Source organism: Micromys minutus (genome assembly GCF_963924665.1).
Source record: "Micromys minutus genome assembly, chromosome: X".
Classification (NCBI taxonomy): Eukaryota; Metazoa; Chordata; class Mammalia; order Rodentia; family Muridae; genus Micromys; species Micromys minutus.
Window position 1 is genome coordinate 30363903 of NC_137970.1, and position 23111 is coordinate 30387013.

At 41.3% G+C, this 23111-nt stretch overlaps 1 protein-coding gene across 2 annotated transcripts in view; it reads right to left on the reverse strand.

The window, feature by feature from the left end:
- SH3KBP1 (SH3 domain containing kinase binding protein 1) overlaps positions 1 to 23111 on the reverse strand; it is a 338970-nt gene that overhangs the window by 264036 nt on the left and 51823 nt on the right. For both annotated transcript variants that reach the window (XM_080909667.1, XM_080909666.1), the window contains exon 2: positions 19686 to 19843. In XM_080909667.1, the coding sequence (XP_080765793.1) occupies positions 19686 to 19843 (158 nt within the window). The remainder of the gene's footprint in view (positions 1 to 19685; positions 19844 to 23111) is intronic.

Here is a 23111-nt window from a genome sequence, read left to right on the forward strand (position 1 = left end):
GGTTAAGTGCACAGCAAAGATATCCTGCTGTGTTGTTAATTAAGTGATACATTTTTCCATTCATGCTGGCAGCATCGATGCTTGCGTTACTGTACACGTCTAAAGCCATTAGTCACAGTCAAGTCCCAGACAGTCAAGGAAGAACATGGAAAATCTTTCAGTACTAAGGAGCTTTAGGTGGAACCAAGGAATGCCAGAATAAATTGTTCTTAGAATTAATGAGAACTACTAAGTGTACCCATTCATTTTTTTCAATCAATATACTCGAAGAACCTTTTTGAAAACTTCATATGCTTATTTCTTTTCGACAAGTAACATCATAAGGCCTTCACAGGAAGTTGTGGTTTCAGTCAAGATGTAGCTGTGTTTCAAATCAAATTCACAGCACCGTGTTACAGAGCTCAGCCAAGATTCCCAGTAGCTTCTCAGAACCCAGCAGCTCTGGGTACCCATCATGCTAATTAATTACTTTGGGGTTTGTCTTTTTAATGTAGTCTAGGGCACCCACAGGCTCACACCCATATGGAACATGGACAGTTTGTGCTCCCCTGGGTAAGTTGTTCCACTTCTCTAGTTCAGGGAAAGCACTAAAGAAAGCATTACTTTTCCTTCCCTTTCCTTTCTTTCTTTACGGGAATAGGGATGAAACCCAATGTCTCACACATGCTAAGCACATGGTCACTGAGCTATATGACCAGGCAGTAATCATCCCCTTCATCAATATAAGTAGATCTTTCTCCAACTGTATCCTTAATCTGACTGGTTGGTTGGTTGGTTGGTTGGTTGGTTGGTTGATTGCTTGGTTGGTTGGTTGGTTGCTTGGTTTGGGTTGTTTTGTTTTGTTTTTAAGACAGGATTTCTCTGTGTAGCTCTGGCTGTTCTGGAACTCACTCTGTAGACCAGACTGACCTCAAATTCAGAGATCTGCCTGTCTCTGCCTCCCAAATGCTGGGATTAAGGGTGAGAGTCACCACTGCCCAACATAATAGTAAATTCATACCAAGACTTGACTTCCAGAATGCTCTGGATAGCAAAGTGTCAGACAATGTTACCTTCACAGTACAGTATTAATACTATGTAGAAATGTTTATCACAGGAAGACAGCATAGGAATTATGATGTTGATGTTATCAATTATTTTTTAATAAGAAAATTGGGTCTTTTGATCTTTTGGTTTTTTTAAATATTATTATTATTACTTTTATTTCTCCCTCCCATAGTTTCTATTCAGTTTCACCTATTCCAAGTTTTAAGGACGAATGAGCTAGTGCTGCACCGTTAAATGTGTACTTATTCAACCAATTTTTCCCGGTGGTTTTAGTAGTCAGTGCTTTGACAAAGGTTTACTAACCATAGAATTCAAGTACAGTTGGTTTTTGGTTATTTTCTTCTTCTAAGCCTCTACTTTTAAGAATAGCTGTCCTTCCAATTGTAGTCTTAGCACTGGGAAGGTGAGGCAAGAGAGTCGGGGCTCAGGAATTCAAGGCTAGCTTGGCTACATAACAGGTCGGACATCAACATGAGACTCTATCTCAAAAAGGGATGGGGGCTGGAAAATGGCTCAAGGTTCAAGCTTATACTGCTATGGCAAATTTTAGGTCCTAGCACCCACGTCAGGAAATTCACACGCGCCTGTGACTCCAGCTCCCAGGAATCCACTGCTCTCTTTTCTGGATTTCATGAGCACTTTCGTCCACATGCACATACCCACATACATACACACAGAAATAATTAAAACTAAAATAAAACCTTTTTAAAATGCCTATCCTTTCACTTAGTTCATACACATAAATCCTGGGAGGTTAGGCTGGCAGACTTCAAATACTAAAGTGGACCCATAACATATTTTCTATCTCTGTCAAGCCAGGTAACCCCCCCCCAGGCTTCAGTTCCCCACCTTTATGTAGCAACAGCCACTACCAAGGATAAGAGATAGACGTAAGACATGGGATAGACCTAGGACATGGGATAGACCTAGGACATGGGATAGACCTAGGACATGGGATAGACCTAGGACATGGGATAGACCTAGGACATGGGATAGACCTAGGACATGGGATAGACCTAGGACATGGGATAGACCTAGGACATGGGATAGACCTAGGACATGGGATAGACCTAGGACATGGGATAGACCTAGGACATGGGATAGACCTAGGACATGGGATAGACCTAGGACATGGGATAGACCTAGGACATGGGATAGACCTAGGACATGGGATAGACCTAGGACATGGGATAGACCTAGGACATGGGATAGACCTAGGACATGGGATAGACCTAGGACATGGGATAGACCTAGGGAATAGATGGTAAGGATCAACAGCTGAAGCAACGGAAATTCTTTACAACTATGAAAAGAAGCACTCCGATTTTAATGGCCAAATAAGTGTTTTTAGTTAAAACTACAACTTCACACTCCCAGGTTCTGAAGTGGTGACAAAGAAAATATAAAATAAATACTCCTCCATCAAAAAAGGAGGGGGAAGCAGAGAGGAGTAATTCCTACATGCATTAAAAGAAATTTAAGTAAGCAGTAGAAAAGCCACGCCACCCACTCCTTCCTCCCAAAGTTAGCTGGGACAGTGACACAAATGTGAGGCTGCTCTTGCCAGCAGTGTGCCCCTGACACTTGTACCTTCAAAAGCACTCGTGTCATACCTGGAAAGCCAACCTTATTGATGCCTTGGCACTTGGTGTTCTGTCCTTGAGTTGTTCTTAGCAGTGATAGGTCCCTCTTCATCAGGTGTGCGATCCAGCATCCCGAGAGGTGAGCTCTTCCCCACTGATGCTGGAACCAGCTGAACTCAGCCACACATTCCACCAGCCGCCCTGTGTTTTTCTCTCTTATATTTTTCAACACACGTTTCAGCTACAATTATCTTTTCACTCATCTGTCGTTACGCTCTCTGCCCTCTGTTTGCCTTTAGGCTATGACCTCAGACCTTGTTATGCCCTCAAACTGGCATCCCAAAGAGCACCTGGCACCTGAGCAGTCCTTGGAGGACACAGCGAGGTAATGTGCCCATGTATGGTTCAATAGCTCCAACAGCTAAACCATATCTGCGTCTGGTCTCTGTGACTGCTTTGACTCTTCAGACTGGATTTCCTTCTACACTTTGAAATTTGGGGTTAAATCTTGGTCAGTTGGGACAAGGTAGTAGATGTTGGGTTCTGTTGAGCTTTGAGACAAGCTTGTGGAATAAAGGGAGCGGTTCTCAAATATTCTAGGTCTGTATGGTGGGCCTGTGAACCTTCCACAAGCCATTTTACCCTTCCCCAAGGCTACAGCACCCCAGCTCATCCCCCAGAGGCAATGCCCACCCCCCAGTAGCCATCTACCTCTGGTTAAAGTTTTTCTCCCTGCAGAGTAAAAAAATGTGTTAGGTGAGGTGGGACGGTGGAGGAAAGGGTGGGGGTGGGAGAGTTCCCTCCAGGCAGCTGCTGTGGCATTTCACCCTTGCACCTCCTGTCCTTCCTCTGCAGAAATTAGCCTTTTTCTTCTCCTCAAGGGAGAGTGGATTTCTCCATAGTTCCCAAGCCTGCACCAAGAGCTCGCTGTGCCTTTTCCCTGGTCCTCCTATGACTCCACTCCAGGTGAGGCTCCTGCAGGAAAGTCTATGAAGGAGAAGAACCCCTCCCCCAGTGGCTTCCTCCAGCTGCTTCCCCTATGACAGAGAGAGGCAGCCAGCCCACACTCAGTCCCTAGCAACTTGTATTTTCTAGCTGATTCTTCCTGTCTGCTTCTAGAGCATCTGGAGACTTCTGCCCCTGTAGCAAATGTTCAGGTCCTCTCCCGTGCCTCAGAAAGCACCTACTGATCCCCAGATTTGAAAATGGCCACTTGCTCTGTGAACTTGGTTCTCTTATTAATTACCAGTCTCAGTCTTACTGGAGTGTTGGGGGGACAGGTTTCCAGCTCTCTACATCTCTGAGCTGAAACTGTAAGTCTACTTATTTATTTTTTAAAGAACCAAAAATGTGTCAACAATGTGATAACAATTTGATAAATCTAGGTAGCAAATAGATACAAACTACATTGTCAAACTCTTACATAGTTTAACAGTTCAGAAACATTTCATACTATGAAATTATGGTGTGGGTGGCCAGTGTACACTGAAATATAAATACAATACTTAGGTCCTGTTCAATAATTTACAAAGATCACTGGAGCTATCAAAAATAACCTGCACATTTTAAATTTCCATATTTATTTAGTGCACACGTGTGTGCATGCATATGTGTGTGTGTGTGTGTGTGTGTGTGTGTGTGCATTGTGTATACAAAAATAAGTGTCTTGGCACTGATATGGAGGCCAGAGGAAAACTTTAGGGAGCTAGTTCTCTGCTTCCACAATCTGAGTCCTGGGGACTAAACTCAGGTCAGAGGGCTTGTAATGGGTACCTTTACCACAACCTACACTTTTGGCAACCTTTGTCCTTATTCTGAAAAGCAGAAACTATCTAACTACACTATTAAATTTTAGTGTCAAAGAAATGAAAGTTGAAATAGAAAAATGTGTTGAAGAGACTAAATTTTAAAATGCCGATGATGAGAAATCAACAATAGGAAATTATCACATGCTAATTTGCGCTTTTTGAACCAAGATCTAAACATCATTGTCAATCTTCATAAAAGTTGAAGGTTTAAAATGAACCTGGGCCAGCCAGCAAGTATGAGAGCCACATGCAATACATTCATATATAGAACCCAGTGACCATATGTGGGGCCAAGAAGTTGCAGGCCTGGAGGTATGTCCAAACCTCTGAAATTTCATCCTGAGATCAACAAGAGTAGGGTCATTCTGCCCCTGCCTGGGGCCTACATGTCCTGGGGCACATAACCCTGTATCCCCAACCTTTGCCCACTGGAGGTCATATGGCCCATAGCCAGGTTAAACTTCCTTTCCCTTTACAAGGTCATGGCCAATAGCACCTGGAATTGCTCTTCATGCAAATGAGGCATCTCCAGCATCCTGGCCCTGGCCAATGATGTACATTCACCCTAGTAGCCCCTACTCACCGCCCAAAGGTTTAAATAGCTTTTGTTCTCCCCAATAAACTGAACCAGCTCTCCACAGCTGTTCTCAGGTGTGTATTCTTTGCCCATGAAGTCACTGCTGACCAACACCCGTGCCCAGAGAAGCTTCTCTCCCTCCAGTCTAGCCTGGCGCACGGCCATATACAGTAAGCCTTTGGATCATCTCGGTCCTCTCAACTATATTCCTCATTTACTGTACTCAGCAACAATATGAAAATGAAAGTGGCACCAGCCGGGTAAGATCCACCTCAAGGAAAGAAGTTTCCCTTTTACTTAAATAATTCACGAGCTCGGGCAATAGCAAATAAATTATATGCTGTTTAAAAGAAAAGCATTTAATAACTCCAAACTACACGTTAGTTTTAAGGATCATGCATTAGATTCAATTAAGGCAGACCAATGTTTAGCCTGCTCATTCTGAAACCACAAGATACATTCTAGCTACTCTGGGAAAGAAAAGGATGACAGGGATCACCTACCAATCCCTGGCATCAGGACAAACAAGGAAGAGGCTACAGATCACAAGAAACTCAGTGACAATACAGCCCAGGGATGGCAAGCATGGCCCTAGAATAAATTCATTAAAAGGAGAATGGCTTCTAGTTGTATCTATAATTTAATATTCATTTGTATATTCCATCTAAAAAGGGGGGGAAAAGAATATAGTTTTGGGGAGGTAAACTGAATCGCCATTTGCCTTTTCATTGAAATGAGTGAAGGCAGGCCTAAGTTTGTCTGTAATGAGATCATCTGTAATCATCTACCAATGGTGGCTTTAATTATCCTGCATGGCCCTGAGAGATGCACTCCACATGGGCTTGCACTCAGGGCAGCCATTTAGATAGCAGGATCACATACTTCACTGTGGCTCGTCAACTGTGAGATGTTGCTACAAGGGCTGTTTACAAATCAGCTATAGCTCTCTGCACTGCAGTTGCAACCAGCCCGAAATCGATTTCCTACCCAGCTTAAGGGCTGGGCATTGTGTTCAGTTCTGAGCTGGCAGCACCCTAGACTTGATTGTCATTTTAAAATATCTGTTAATGGAACCCATTCAAATTCAAGTTTTCAAATAAAAGGATGAGTTAAATTGAATTAAAAAAAAAAATCGGAGGCTAAAAAAAGGAGTGAGGTATACAGGCTTTAACTACCACCAACAGCGAAAGCTCATACCATAATTGCCTAGATTATATGAACCAAAGATATCTGCTGTAGTGTGACATTTTGAACTAAATAGCAGTGCAGTCTCTGGAAAAAATATGAATGCATACAGAAAATTATTCTCAACATTTGAAACTGCACGAAGCTGATGTCCTCCACATTCACATTTTTCTGAGTTCATTGTACCTGCCTCTAAAGACCCCTGTAATCACCCATTTAACACGGAGGAGTGCAGGCTTCATACCGTAACTGTATTGTTACCAGCAAGCTAGCAACTGCTGTAAGTTCAAGATCAAGACAGAGGACCTGGAGATTAAGCACAGTTGTTTAGTCTGTACCTACTGAGTCCCAGGCTCAGAGTCCCGTCCCTAGCATTGCCAACAAAATTTTTAGTAACAACCAAAAATAATGCTGTGAAAAAGAAAAAAAACCTGTGGAGATGCAAATGAATTGTCTGTGGAGGGAAATAGTTAAAAGATTGACTTGGGAGTGTGAGCCAGGCCATTCAACAGCAATTACAGAGTAGCAGCTAGCAACCCGACTCCTTTCCCAGTGTGCCCATGGGCGTTCCAATGTAACAGAGCATGTGGAGGGTTTGCAGCTATCACTTGATAATGTTTATGGTTTTAAAAAACTGCAATGTGTCTTTTGCTTACCATCTGTCCATGTTGATTTCTGGATGTTGCTTCTTTATTATGAACTATATCTGGTCAGCCAGAAACTAAACCCTCATGACACTGCAGACAATGAAATACCATGTAAACATGCACATCCCAGCTCAGAATATGCTCACAATTAAGATTTCCTCAGTTCCAATTATATTTTAGTATGACTGTGACCATAATGTTCATTTAGTAATTATTAAAAATTCGTATTGAAATTTATTTTCTTCCATAGTATATTTTTAAAAGCCCATCTTTGGGTTCCAAGAGGCTCCCACTGTATTGATAACAGCAACTGCAGTCAGACATCTCAGCCCTTGACCACGGCTTATTTACAGCCAGCAAAGAACTTCCTCAGGAGCTGAGCACAGCCACCTGTGTGCAGCTGCTTTGCCCCACAGCCCCAACTGGAAGCAGACCAGCACCAAAGTGTTTACTGGTAACCAGTGAGTTGGGAAGCCTCCTTAGAAGAGAAGCTCAGTATGAAGGGGACATGGTGACAAAAATCATCTCCATGCACTAAGTGCAGGGTTCACACAGTTGCCTGGCCCCCAGATCTCCATCTGGGACCACCTGGCTCCTGAACCCCAGGCAGGATGTGGTTTGGCTTGAACAACTTCTCAGCTTACAAACTCAGGCAAGCTCATTTGCTTTCTGCAGTCAGACTCCCAGAAGCATATCATATCCTCCCCCCACCTCTCTCTCTTTACCCCCCCCCCAACCTCTCTCTCTCTACCCCAATGCCCTCCTGGCCCCCTGTCTTCAGGAGAAAAACTTGGTAGTGATGAAAAACATGACAATAAAAAGGAGAAAGAGAGATAGAAAGAGAGAGGGGGGAGGGAGAGGGAGAGGGAGGAAGAGAGAGAAAGAGAGAGAGAGAGAGGGAGGAAGAGAGGGGGGAAAGAGAGAGAGGGAGAGAGAAGGGGGAGGGGGAGAGAGAGGAAGAGGGGGGAGAGAGAGGGAGGGAGAGGGAGAGAGGGGTGGGGAGAGGGTTATGTCTTTGACAAACAAAATAGGCAGCTCAGAGGAAAAAGAAGGGGCTGAGCTCTTCCCACAAATGATGGTAGGGCAGGAAGAAGAGCCTGAGCAGCTGACTTTATCCTTAGTGTGAAGTATCCATATCTTCAGCTGCATCCTCTCAGAAGATCCCTTATGCCCACTCATCTTCCTCGATGGCACAAAGATGATGAACGTTACACCTAGGCTTGTAGGGAGATGAGCACATCTGTCATTTCAGTTCCCCTTGTGACTTAAGAAACTACAGTGAAATCCAAAGTTTACTTGTTAGTTCTGCAGCCATCTAGACCACTCACGGGTCCTACAAGCAGAGCTTGCACTTACAGGGTGAGCCTCAGCTTCTTGTTTGTTGTCTTTTTTTAGCTGTGGCCCCGTTCTAGCCCCTAACTGATCATTGATATGGATAGGATTTACTAGGGCTGGACAATTTTTGCCACTTTTTTCAGTTTTATTGATATATGGCCAAGAAATGAAAACTATATAGAATTACAATATGAAGATGTGATGTATGTATATGTTATGAAATGCTTATTGGCATCAAGCTAATTAACATACCCACCACCTCCATACGGTGAAATGAGAGATGACTTCTGCAGCTTATCCTTTAGCTTCCACAAGAAGCCCTCCAACATGTGCACATACAAATAAAATATATGTGACTTAATTTTTTTTTAAAGAATACTTGGCTGGGGGCTGGAGAGATGGCTCAGCAGTTAAGAGCACTGACTGCTCTTCCAGAGGTCCTGAGTTCAATTCCCAGCAACCACATGATGGCTCACAACCATCTGTAATGGGATCTGATGCCCTCTTCTGGTGCGTCTGAAGACAGTTACAGTGTATACATATATACATAAAATAAATAAATACATCTTTAAAAAAAAAGAATACTCAACTGAATGTAGTAGTACATATATTAAATTCCCGCACTTGGAAGGTATTGACATGAGGATTTCTATGAGTTCAAGACTAGCCAGCTCTACATAGTGAGTTCTAAGAGAGCCAGAAGTACATGGTGAGACCATGTCTCAAAAAATACTTTAACAAGCAACTACAAGCAAATGAAAATTTAGAAAACATTAGTAAAAATGGAAGTATAGAACTGAAAAAACAGTCAAATTTAAAAGCCTAGTGGATAAGTTCAGTAATCGATTAGGCATGAAACAAGAAAGAATAAAGTTAAATATGTATCAGTAAGATGTATTCAGTCTAAATAACAGAAAAGTAACTTCAGATACTCATGGGACAACAGTGTAAAGTCTAACGTTTGTGTCCTTATATTCCAGAAAAACAAAAGTGTGGAAATTCAAATAAATAATGCATGAAAACTCGCTGGATTTGGCAAAAGACAACTCCCACAATCAAGAACTGTACAGAATCTAAAGAAGATAAACTCAAAGAAAATTTTGTCAAAAGATTTCACAATCAAACTTATAAAAATTAATGACAAAAAAGGAAGACATTACCCATGAAGAAAGATTGGAGAGTGTGGATTTGCCATATAAAACGGTAGACTTCAGTGGTCTGAGGAAATGGCTCAGTGGGCAAATATGCAAGCGTGAGGTCCTGGGCCTGGATTCCCAGTGCTCAAGTCAAAGAAAGTTCTTCTCACCATGCTCTCTGCCATAAATTCCTCCAGTTCAAGGCCTTCCTTTCCCCCAGCTTCTTATTCCTATATAATCTTGCTATTGTAGCCGTGTTCTCTCTTGGTTTTCTTGGTCTATACAACACAAGAGCTTGGCAGCTCACATCTCTAGTCTTTGGACTGGCTGGTGTGAGGGCACTGCAGTTGAATCCATGGAACTTACTAGCCAGTGGGTTTAGCTGAAACAGCTGGCTAGCTTCCATAATGCTGCACATAGGAACTCACAGCAGTTGTGGTAACATGCACAATACCCAGAAATGGAGAGGGGAATTGGGCATAAAATCCCACCCCTAGCTGTGGACTTATTAGTAATCATTAGCTGCTAGGAGAGGGAGTCTTTATAAAATGAGGACATGACCATGTCAAGGAATAATTGAGAAGTGTGGTGGTTTGAATAGAAATGGTCCAATAGACTCTTGTGTTTGAATGCTTGGCCCATAGAGAGTGGCACTATTAGGAGGTGTGGCCTTGTTGGAGGAAGTGTGTCACTGTGGAGGCAGAGTTTCAGGCCCCATATATGTGCACAAGCTCTGCCCAGTATGGAATATGGTTTCGTCCTTGCTACCTGAAAATCAAGATGTAGAGCTCTCAGCTCCTTCTCTAGCACCATGGCTGCCTGCACACTGCCATGCTTCCCACCATGACCTCTGAACTTGTAAGCCAGCCTCAATTAAATGTTGTCCTTTATAAAAGTTGCCTTTGTCATGGTGTCTCTTCACAGCAAATGGAAAACCTAAGAAAAGATTTTATTGTACTATGAGGGAGAATAAAGCCAGAGAAATCTGGATGAGTCCAGAGCAGGAAGAGAAAATAGTAGCAAAACATAACCATCAGAATGGACCAGGCCTTGATGAGGTAGGAAGCAAATGAGGAAGAAGAGAGGAAGAGGAAAGAGGGGAGAGGGAGATGAAAAGACAGAGAAGGGGGGGGGGTCACAAGATGACCAAGAAAACTAAAAGAGAATGTGCCTAAAATAGCAGGATTATACAGGCATCAGAAACTGGGGGAAGGGAAGGCCTTGAGCTGAAGGAGTGTATGGTAGGGAGTGGGGTGAGAAAAGCTGAGATACTCAGGATGCCAGCACGGATTCTGTAACAGATGTTTTATTTGCAATACTGAGTGAACCTAGGGATCAGCATGCTAATCCGGACCACAGTTAGCCATTTGTTCCCAGGTTCTTTTGGACTTGACAAAGTTTCAGTTTTCTCTAAGAACTGTACAATGATAAAGACTACATTCCTCCAAGAAGATCTAACAATCCCACATGTGTGTACATCAAAACAAAACTTTACAAAGAGTGGAAGGGGCAAAGAGATAAAAGAGCAAAATGGAGAATATACTAAAAATACAATCAAAGCACATTATTTATATATGAATATATATATATATATAATTTATATATGATGTATGATGAATTTTAAAATTAAAAATGGAGCTTCAAAATGTATAAGATTCCTAATTTGTAGTGGTTTGCCTTACAATTTTTCTTCTTTATGAAATTCTAAAAATAATAGCAATTCCATTGAAACTGTATGTCAGATCATGGAGTTGGCTATTTTTCTGAATGACATGCAGCAGAAGACTCTGTCACAAGATTGAGCAGTTACAGTGAGCCACAGCTCCTGGTCAGACACATGATCATGAGGGTAAACAATTGACCCTCTTCAGTATAGTTGGGTACTAATATTGTATAAGACAAGTAGAATAACTGCATTTTTCACTTACGATCATTTTAGTTTATGAGGCACTTACTGGGAAATAAGTCAGGGAACAAAACCAGACAGTGTGAGATGAAAGATAGACAATCTGTAAATGCAGGTGGGAACCTTAGTACTTTTCTCAGCACTTGCCAGAACTACTAGGTGAGAAAGCAGTGTAGATCTAGAACTAAACGACATGATCAATCAAAAGGTTCTAGTTAGCTGTTACAGTGTGCTCCACCCTTACATAGCATAGCACACATTCCTTTTAAGTATTTATAGACCTTATCTTTTATGATGATGATGATGATGATGGTCCCCTTCTTCAAAGTAGAAAGTCCTTCTCAAGCTTTTAATGTGACTTCCCCTTCTGTCATGAATACACAGAAAGCTCTCAACTCTTAAAGAATCATCATCATCATCATCATCATCATCATTATCATCATCACCTAACATCAACCTGTTTAAAGGACTTGAAGTCATACAGAGTATATTCTCTGTTCATAATATAATCACCCTTAAAGTCAACAGTCAGAAGATACCAGGAAAGTCTCAAAACACTTAGAAATCAAATGACACATTTCTAGATAATTTGTGTCCAGGAATGAGAAGACTGTTTCTCTTACAGAGCAACTGAGAATGTGTTTGGTCTACACTAATCAGTTGGTATACATTAGCTACTAATGCAAACAGTAAGGCACTCTGAGATGCTGGACAAGCTCTTGGTGTTTGTCAGTTGGATACATCTCAGATACAGATGCTACAGTGGAGTTAGGAGTACTGGCAGTCTATTCAGAGGCCTTTCATCTTCAAAAAAAAAAAAAAGGGAGGATAATAGGACAGTATAGGTAGAGCTAAGATGTCCATCAGTCCCAAACATCCTAACTCCTGAGATCCTGAGCAAAGATGGCCCTTGTAGAAAAAGAGAGCTATTATGGAAGGGCTCATATTATTCAGAAGCTCAAGATTTCTAACAGTTACAGTGCAAGAAAGGGTGTTGCATCTTGGGACTCAGGAAAAGCTGTGACCCTAGTAGACCGTAGTCCCCTTGATTGACTTGATTATGTATAATAGAATCTTTTATTTCCTTAATGACAAGAGTCTCAAATCCTAGCTTAGAAAGGGACTTTTAGATGTGTCATTAATTACTTCAGGTCCTTCCTACTTACATGCCATTATGAGAAATGTCACTCCAACAGTTCCAGTTCTTAGACTTATATGTTTAGTGATAAAAATGTAATTTGAGCTGCAACTGCTTGATGCAGGGGCCTGAAGAATGGAAAACAACATCCACACTCCCACTTAAAGAGCATATCTTAAGCACTGAAAAGTGACAAGTTTGCATACTAATTAATAAAAATAAAATGTTTCCCCTAATTGCCTTACTTTGGAATATGTAAGAAAAAGAGTGCAAGCCTTTGAATAAATAAAAGCTGCCTTGTTAGTGTTATTGCTTCTTTGTTTTGAGTCAGAGTCTTATTAATTGGCCCTGGATGGTCTGTAACTTACTACGCAGACCACGCTGACAGAAAACTTAGAGATTCACCAGCCTCTGCTTCTTGAGTGCTAGGATTCAAGGAGTGCACTTCTATGCTCAGTCAAGGCTGCTTCTTTTTAAATGTTTCATATCTGATTTTATTCCTTTTGGTAAGCCATCTGGAGGAAGCATAGTACAGCAGGTGGTAAAGGCATAGAGTGGAATGCCATCAGACATCCAGATAACGCTATCAGATTGGAGGCTCAGGTTAGAGAGCCAGCCGTCTGGTTCTAGAGTTATCTCTGCTCCCTACTAGCTCCTGAAGCTACATATAAGTCCCTTAATATGGATGCACCATGTTGTCTTTTCTGAGCATTTCTTTTTTTCTAAATCAAAACAGTAGCTATGTCATAGAATGGTACGATTTCATGAAATCATAAAATAATACACATGAAGGGCTTAACTTCCTGTCAAGCAAACAGCAAAAGCTCAATACATTTTGACTACTGCACTCAGATTAGCCCTGCAATGCTAGGTAGCCAGTAAGCCTTGCTTAGAATATAGCTACTATAATTCCATGAAGTAGCCCAGCAATCAGGGCCTAAAAAACGTTCAAATCGTTGCTTTATGAATAAACTCAGAAACTTCTCAAGTGACATTTTAATCTGAAACCCCTTTGTCAATCATCTACAGAACAATGCCTAACACATGTTCTCCAAGGACATGGTGGAGGCACTAGACATATTTTCTGTGAAGACAAGTTCTATTTGTGACAATATGGCACTCTGTTCAATGTGTCTTCATTATGCTCATGTCCTTTGATGTTTACCCACTGTCTACCAACCTCTCTAGCAGACACCCAACAAATGTCTAATCTGTGAGTACATGTACCCAGGCACTTCACTATGAAATGTGAGCAAAAAGAGACTGAACCCAACGGTCGAGTGTTTGCCAGTTTTGTGTGAGACTGGATTCCATCCTCGGAACTGGAAAAAAAAGTTTCTACCCATAAATAAAAGGCACCTACAAAACCCCCCTGCTACTTTTTGAAAATCGACAGAGATCTTGAAAACAATCATTGCCATCGCCTTTGGGCGGGAAGCATAAAGAAAAGCAAAAATCTGTGAAAGGAAATCCAAGAATGGTGCTGAGTGCAAAGGAGCAGTGTGGGAATGTCTACTTCGTGCCACTTGTTGAAGGAGACTCCTGCCCCTTTCCTAAACCAAGAACAGCAGCAAAACTCTGAGCTTCGTCTCAAAGTGACACACGCATGTAGAAGGATATTGGCTTTTTGCCTCATTTAGGAATTGTATTAGCCAATCTTTACACAAATAAGAAAAAGAAAGCTCTGAATATGCCCCCCCCCAAAAAAAAAAAAAAACAGAGCTCAAACACCCAGTGAGGAAGAAGTAAGGAGCTGGGAAATTGTGCTGAGAACTGTTAAACTTTGCAGGCACAGATTGCAAACTGTAAGCACATACTTCGGCTTTCAACAATGGCACAGGCGGCATATGAAGCTACTTCCACGGACACCAGACACCTGGCCAAGAAAACAGCTCACTTCCTCACAGACAGTGTCAGATGCATTTCAAGATCAACAACCATATTCTTTTAACCCTTACCACAGCTTCCTGCTTTCTGCATGTAAACTACAAAATGTCTCATCCTGCTTCGCTTCACCATGGGAGCCCATGTCAAGAGATGCCAAAAATGGTCAAAGCACCATGTTGTGCCCGTCTCAGAGTAAGCTTTAAAAAAGATGATATTGGTAATTTAATCCAAAGAACAAGACCACATGTGTCTGTACAGCTGCCCTCTATTTTTTGTGGCAGTTTGAGGTCTTAGAAAGGACATAGATTTCTTTATTAAATGACCATGATGAGTCACTGTGTTTTTCCTAGTACTGTAAACCATACTATGCTCTTCCGTGGTCAATTCATGAGAACAATACCCAAACCTGGAAAGTAGGCCAAAACAAACAAAAACAAAAACCAAACAAACAAAAAACCCACCATGGTCATGATCATTCGACCTTGTAGTGTAATATCAATGCATTTTCTTAAAGGAGACCCCAGAAGGGATATCTGGCTCCCTGGAAATATAAATTGGACCAATACTTTATTAGAACATTTCACACCCCTACAAAAGTCAGAAACTAACTCATAGAAAACAGAGTATAGCATTCAGCTTTTTCTTTTTCTCTTCTGCTAGAGATGATAGCTCCAAAGGTTAGGGTTTTATTGTCCTCTAAGACATGAGGTAGTTTGGAATCTTACTTGACAGTCTTATTTGAATATTCCACTGACTTTTTAATCAGTTCCTCATATCCTCAGTAAATCAAGTTTTGTTATTCCACTGGTTTCCTCATTAAATGAGTCCAAGAGAGCTTAGATACATGCTCTCTATGCACATGTTTTTAATAATATAAGGATTAGTCTTTGATAGTTCCTGGCCTCCAATCAAATCAGCTCCAAGAGACTGAGCTCTGTGCTTCAGATTTCCTTACCAGTCAGACTCACCAGGATTCAGGGTGATTCATTCACTGAGCTTAGCTAGCAGACAAGAGGCTCAAGGTACATGCATAACACCTATCACCACTCCTTACTTTCTTAACACAAAAAAAGCTAAAATTAAGTGTCACATTCCATTCCTACATTTTATATATATATATATATATATATATATATATATATATATATATATATATATATATATATATATATAAATCAACCAAATCCCCAATCAACAAAAAAAAATGGGAATTGACAAGTTATGATATATTCATTACCATGTAAAACTATATGGCAATAATTAAGTACTGATATGTGCGACAATTCTGTGACACAAAAGAAAACATATAAACTAGCACATGCTCTTACAGCCCTACATACATGACAATTCAAGTATGGGAAAACTAATCTGTCACAATAGGCTGACAACCTGGGGAAGGAGGAAAACGTCTAGGAAAAAATCAAGAGACGTTTGTAGGGTGGGAGTTGGCTGGAGCAGTATTCATCTAGATAGTGGTTGTGAAGGTACATTCTTAAGTAAAAGCAAAAAAAAAAAGAACAGATGCTAATGACATTCATTTTTAGGCTATGTAAATTTTATCTTTAAAATAAATTAATTTTTTGAAGAGACAAGATAAACATCCTAAACATATATCAGTATATGGTAATTAATAGAGATCCAGCACTGATCAACATGCAGAGGATAAGAGACTAGAGTGCTCAGTCTGGAATGGGACAATTATTACTACATTCTCTGCTGGTTTGAAGAAAAATGGCCCCGATAGGCCCATAGGGAGTGGCTCCATTAGGAGGTGTGGCCTTGTTGGAGTAGGTGTGGTTTTGCTGGAGGAAGTGGGAGTAGGCTTTGAGGTCTTAACTGCTCAAACTTGACTAATATGTTACTGTCACTTCTTCCTGTCTGCAGATCCAGATATAGAAATCTCAGCTACCTCTCCAGCACCATGTCTGCCTGCATGCCACCACGTTTCCCGCCATGAAAATGGACTAGAAAAGCCAGCCCCAATTACTTTCCTTTATAAGATTTGCCATGGTTGTGGTACCTCTTCACAGCAATAAAACCCTAAGACATATCCCCTCCCCTCCCCCAAGGCTTAGGGATCACCATGGAAGACAGGGCAGAAAGACTCTAAGAGCCATTGATAGCAGACACCTACAGCAAAACAGTATTTGCTGGACATGATAATCACCATTTTACACATGAACTCATAGTAGTCATGACTGTATGCACAGAATCAAGGAAGTCTGAATACCAGCAAGGGGGCAGCTCCTAAAGTTCCAGTCTTATTTAAGTAGCTACTACCAAGTGATGGCTCCTGAAGGAGGGAGAGTAGGTCTTCTTCAGGGCACATAGGCAGTAATAAATGGACTCCATGCTTTTTTTTTTAAAGACAGAATATATGAAGTTGGGAGGAGGAAGTAGTAAGAAAGATAGAGGAGGAATTGGCAGGGAGGGAATAGAAGGGTATATTTGATCCAAACATCATATCCTATATGAAATTTTCAAACAATAAAAAAGAAAGATCCTAAGAAAAGAAGTGGGGAGAAAGGGAGGGCGAAAAAGAGAAGGATTTGAAAAGATTCTTCTGACCTACTTAATGTAAATGAATAAAACGAAGAAAAGTGGGACAAACAAACACAAACGCTGAGAGCAAAGGGTCATCCTGTTCTTAATGAGACGGTGAGCACCGAGCACACCAGGAGTACGGTAGAGATGCTTGACTGAGAGTTTAAGGTAGTCTCTGAACGCCATTATTTCAGGAAAGTGTGCTCAAATGGGGCACTAGGGAATTGATAAACGAACTGAGAAAATACTTAAGGCAGCTCTCTGATGGTGATAACATCAACAGAGGCACACAAATAAATGATGGGACTCCACAAGATTGCTTCATTTGATCCAAGACAAATTAATTCTTAAGCTAAATAAAATATTCAAAAACTGGCAGATGTATGCCAATATGATTGTTATTGCTTAAAAACACATTTTCTTTTTAAAATTCGCTACGGGAGTTTGAATTGTTGTTAAACTCTTTTGCATCCACCTACTGAGTTTTCAATAATAAGCCTAAGGGTGAAAACTTGAATATAGACTCAGCCATCTAAAAGAATCAAAGTTCCTATAGATTGTGACAGCCACAAGTGGCGTGGCCCCCAGACATTTCTACTTCATCTACCATAGGTGGGCCAAGTGCTTCCCTAGAATGTGACTTTCTCTCACTGAACAAGGACTCAAGCCTAGGTTAGGGGACAACTGATTAAGAAAGACAGAGAGCAGGCCATTCCTTTATACAGTAACAGGATGAAAGGCACACTTAATAGCTGGCTGCCACTATGCTTAATGATTGCCAGTTCAGTGCCATTTAATCCCCAGAGCAGTTGATAAGGGAATTGGGCTTACAAAAGAAAATAACATGTTCAGATCAACCTGGGGTCAGATTAATAAAAAGAGTTTTCAATCAGATAGTAAAGAAAAACTCTAAGACAGTAGCAAAGGGCTAAAGACAAAGCCCCAGGGAAGTAGAGAGGAACAAGGACTGGATGTGAGCAGCCAGGTCTCTGGTTAAGGAATACAGGCAGCCCAGGGCCACCTCACATGTAGGAGCCTAAGAAGTAGCCCCAGATCTCTGTGCTCTCCCTCCCTTCTGTCTCACCTTTGAGCACCCCTGAAACCAACACCCATCATATTCAGGGGTCTGCAGCTGAGAGTTCCCAAGTCTAAGCCAAGGCAATGAGGAACCACCTGACCAAAAGGACCATATCACCCCTATATCACAAGGAAAGTCCCTTCTGTTAAGCAGCACTGCCAAAGGGAGGAGGTCACTAACTAGACTCTGGACAATTTCCGCCCTGGTTCTCATCTGCTTTCCACAACTCCTCATAGCATATGAAGGGTGAGCCCCCAAACCAATTCTAGAGGCTTACTCAATGCCTTCCAATTCAGATCTATGAATCTGTGGTTAGAAGCCAAAAGGTGCTAAGCTAACAAAGGACCCTAAACACTTTTAGAACAGAATTTGCCCTCTTCCTCCCATGCTCCTCCTCTTCTCCCATGCCCCACATCTTTTTCACACTCCTCTAACCTTTCCCGAGACTCACCCTCTTTCCCAGGGTTCTCTTTGTCACATCCTCTTCCCTCGTTATTTCCTCCTTCATTTTCACCCCAAGCATTGCCTCCTCCTTTGGGAAACCTCTCCCTTCACATCCAAGTTTGGCCTAACAAGAACAGTCCCTTTCCAAAGTGGTAAGATTTGTTTGGAAAGGCACAAGAACTACCTCTCTATTAGACGTCAACTAAGTTGTACTTTCCTACCCCCAAGAATGGGAGGAAGCCCCTGATTCCAGCAGAGTTTCAATACTCCTACCACAGAAAGCCAAAGTAAGGTTTATCAGCATATTCCAGCTGAACACTGCTCCACTCCCCAGCTTTCTGGACACCAAAAGCAAAGAAAAAGAGAGGTTGGCACAGCCATCTGAGGGCAAGATTCTAAGTAAAACTGAATTTGACTCCTATTCAGTTTAGATTCCCACAGGGTAAAGGTAGGAGGCCAAGCACTGGAAACTTGTAGTCCTTCACATGGCTTCATCAACAACCCCCATAACCTTCTCACCCAGCCCTTGAGGCTCCTTCGAGGGAGATGCATGATTGTCTGGGCCCAAGATTTCCCAAACAACCTCTCTATACAGGCAAGACACAACCCTGAACATGGTCTGGTACCACAGAGAACTTGGCTACAGGCCTGGGGACTGTCTATGAACGGAGGGCAATCATCCCTTCTCCAGCAGGAGACCAGAAACACTATGGTTCTGGGTCTTTATTTTCCACAGGCAACCTCTTCTTAAACCCCAAACTCATGCTATTGTTTACAAAAATTGAGGCGCATCATTTATTAACCAGAATGAGAAACGTTTTGTAATTAAGCCCTAAGTCAAAATCGTCCCGACAAAATAGATGTTATTCAATGCTTCATAGACATAAATGAGAAAAGAAAATTAATGCTGCTCCTTTGACAAGTCTGTGAGTAGAAAAATAGTAAAAAGCATCATTTAGATTCTACATTTGATTTGAAGGCTACCAATGCACATGACCAAGACTGAGTTTCAAATTCCATTTTTCATGGAATGTAAAAAAAAAAAAAAAAAAACAATCTTCTCAAACTCTTACAGCAGATAAACCAAGCAATTCCACACACTTTATATTTTCTCAGCATTTTCTAAAAGCTGATAAACCATTGGGGGGAAGACCATTTCAGGGTCTTAAAAAGAAGTCACTTAAAAACACACATCCCATATACATGGTACAAAATTATATGTGCTCTCCTTGACAGCACCCAGGAGATGAAGCTGCCAGTGAGGCTCCTAAGTGCCCCCCATGCACTTTATTCCCATGGACCCTCTCCCAGCCTTTTGGTCAGCAAAGCCCACACAGAAAACAGGAAAAAGGGTTTGACTTTGTACTCACTCTTACAAAGTTGTCAGGGAACAAACCTCTCCTGCCGTTGATCTGTCCCTCCCACCAGCCTCCATCCTCCTTCCTGATGTTGGTGATGACCTCACCCACGCTGATCGTCAGCTCATCATCATGCTGGGCCTGGTAATCAAACTCCACTATGGCCTCCACTGAAAGAAAGAAAAGACAAAAGAGCAACTTACGGTCAGCTGTTGTAGAAGTCTGAGCTCCAGCATCCCCTGCAAGACCACAGGCAAACTGATTTTGGTTAACCTGAAGCCTATATAGTACAGAAACCACAAAGCACACTGGTCGTGGTCAGACACAGACAGGGTAGCCTATAATTCTGTGTCAGGGACAGCGGGGGCTTCAGAAGGAAAACCACACTGAGACAGTGGCCTAACAACAATTACCCAACACACGGGTTATGTGGCATCATTTCTTCAAGTGCAGAGACCAGAGACCACAAATAAGAGACACTCAGTCTTTGGGCCCCTCTTCATCTGGCCAGTACTAACTAATCCTGCCATGTTAACATTCTTGTACCTTAGCTGCACAAAATATGGGTTATAATTCTCAAGCTACACAGATGATAGCTATCTTTCATGACGACATACGGAAGTAAAGACACATACGGAGCAGAGGGCACCCCTACTTGAACGAATGTCTCAGATTGCCCACCTCAGACACAATGCTGCCTCAACAGGTGAGTTCACAGACAGCTGGACCATATAACACTATCTTCTCAATGGCAAGGGAACTGTCTGTCAACTTGGTATATGCAGAGGCAACAGAAACCAGCAAGCTCTTTTGTTGACAAAGTACTGATGCAATTTGGCAAAAACTAACCAGAGATTTGTTGACTTATTCCAAGGTCCCTTTAAACTTCTTTGTGCACCTCAATCTAAGACAACATCAAAACTTGTCTCTTTTCTATTTGCAACTTCATATAAATGAATGAATAAAAAAAGATAGTGAAAATTAGGTGAAACTCCAAGTGGCAAATAAGCAACATAATGATCACATAAAGGCAAAGGTAAGTGAGTTAAATATGCATTACAAACATAGATGTGAACCCTCAAACTGTATCTATTTGTTTGAGGCTTGCTTGGAACATTTTATTAACATGTAATACTCATACACAGTAATGGGGTACAGTGTGATATTACAACTCATGCACAGAGTCTGCACTTATCAAATAGGGTAATTAGCACTTCCGTTCCTTGTCATTTCTTTTTGAAGACTTTGAATTCCTATTTTGGGATCTAAGAAAGCATGAGAGAAAATATTAATGACTTTAGTTTTGGAAAATATTTTTTAAATAGAAAAAAACTAAAATGTGCAAATGGTTCAAAACAAATTCAATACACTCATATCACTTTTCGGTGGGAATGGGGGAGGGAGGCCAGTAGGTGAGTGGGTCTTCTTCACATGGACTGTATATTTCTGTCAGAGGTTAAGTCCCACCCCACTTCTGGTTCAGAATAGCCTGTCTTCCAGTCTGACTATTCATGAAGGCAGCTAAACCAGCCAATAAATTAATCCAGTAACTCAGGATAGAAGTCCCTTTCCTAGATTGTTGTTTTATTACATAATCAGTTAATATATTCTGTCATAAATCTGTTCATGATGAAGTTGATTTGCAACCTATTGAAATCACTTATCCATGGAAAAGTGGATTATAAGCACATATACAAGAGCCCCTTCTGCCTTCTCGTGTGTTCCTGTATGCATGCAGAAACATTCCAATTTCTCTGTCCCATGCCCTGTCCCCTAATAGTTAAAATGAGCCATTACATCAGGGAAATGGAAATCAAAACAACCCTGAGATTCCACCTCACACCAGTCAAATTGGCCAAGATCAAAAATTCAGATGACAGCAGATGCTGGAGAGGATGTGGAGAAAGAGGAACACTTCTCCACTGTTGGTGGGGTTGTAAACCAATACAACCACTCTGGAAATCAGTCTGGCGGCTCCTCAGAAAAATGGACATAGTACTACCTGAAGACCCAGTTATTCCACTTCTGGGCATTTACCCCAGAGATGCTCCAACATACAACAAAGATACATGCACCACAATGTTCATAGCAGCTCTATTTATAATATCCAGAAGCTGGAAAGAACCCAGATGTCCTTCAGTAGATGAATGGATACAAAAATTGTTGTACATTTACACAATGGAGTACTACCTAGCTATCAAAAACAATGACTTTATGAAATTCTTAAGAAAATGGATGCATCTAGAGAATATCATCCTGAGTGAGGTAACCCAGTCACAAAAGAACAGACATAATATGCAGTCACTGATATTGGGATGCTAACCCCAGAGGCTCGGACTGCCCCAGAAACAACTCACAGACTGTGTGAAGTTCAAGAAAAAACAAAACAAAACAAAACAAAAAAAACCGTCATGCTCAATCCTTACACACCAAGAAAACGATGACTAATTCCAGGTTACATCCTGTTTTACATGTACTTTTTGCTCATTGTAACTAGTAAGACCTTAATGCAGAGTATCAAACCTTAAAAAAAAGAAAAAAAAAAGCCAAGCACTGACACAATCGTATTTGTATACATCTATGCAAAAATGTTTAAAAATTTTTTCTTTTATCTTTGTTTTTTAAAATAAAGTTTAAAAATAAAAATAAAAATAAACTTATTTTAGGAACATGAAAAAAAAAATGAGCCATTACTTAGTGGACAAAGTGCTTCCTGTGCAAGCCTAATGATCTGAGCTTGAGTCCTCAGAACCCATTTAAAGCCAAACAAGGTAAAAGGCAAGAGGTAGAAACAGAGTACCCTAGAAGCTCATGGGCCAGCTACCCTGGTCATACACAGCAGCAAACAACAAAAACTTGGCACTGTCTCAAAACAAAATGGAGACTGAGGATAGATACCAAGGGTGTCCTGTGACCTACACACATACACATACTTACATACCTGAACTCATAAACATAAATATACACACACATGCACATTACACACACACACACACACACACACACACACACACCAGTTACTCAGGCAGATAAAGCAGGAATATTGTGAAATTCAGTGCGTGTTTGGGCTATAAAGCAAGTTCAAAGTCAGTCTGCTCAACTTATTGCAACCTCGTGTCACAAATAAAAAAGTCAAAAGCAGCTTTCAGGCTAAGTGTAGTCACACATTCCTATAGTACCAGCTACTCATGGGGCTGAAGCAAGAGATCCAGAACAGTTCATCCAGCCTGGGCAGCACTTGGAGACCCTCATATCAATTTATTTTTTTTAAGTTTACTTTAAATAGACATTGATCTATTGCAGCTGAGATTATAGCAACCTTGGTTCACATGCCAGACCCTAAATTATCTCATTTCCCAATTAAGTGGTTTCATGCCCATCTTCCCAGGAAACCTGAAGCTCAGCAAAAACGTTAAGCTCATTTTCTAAGGAAATGGT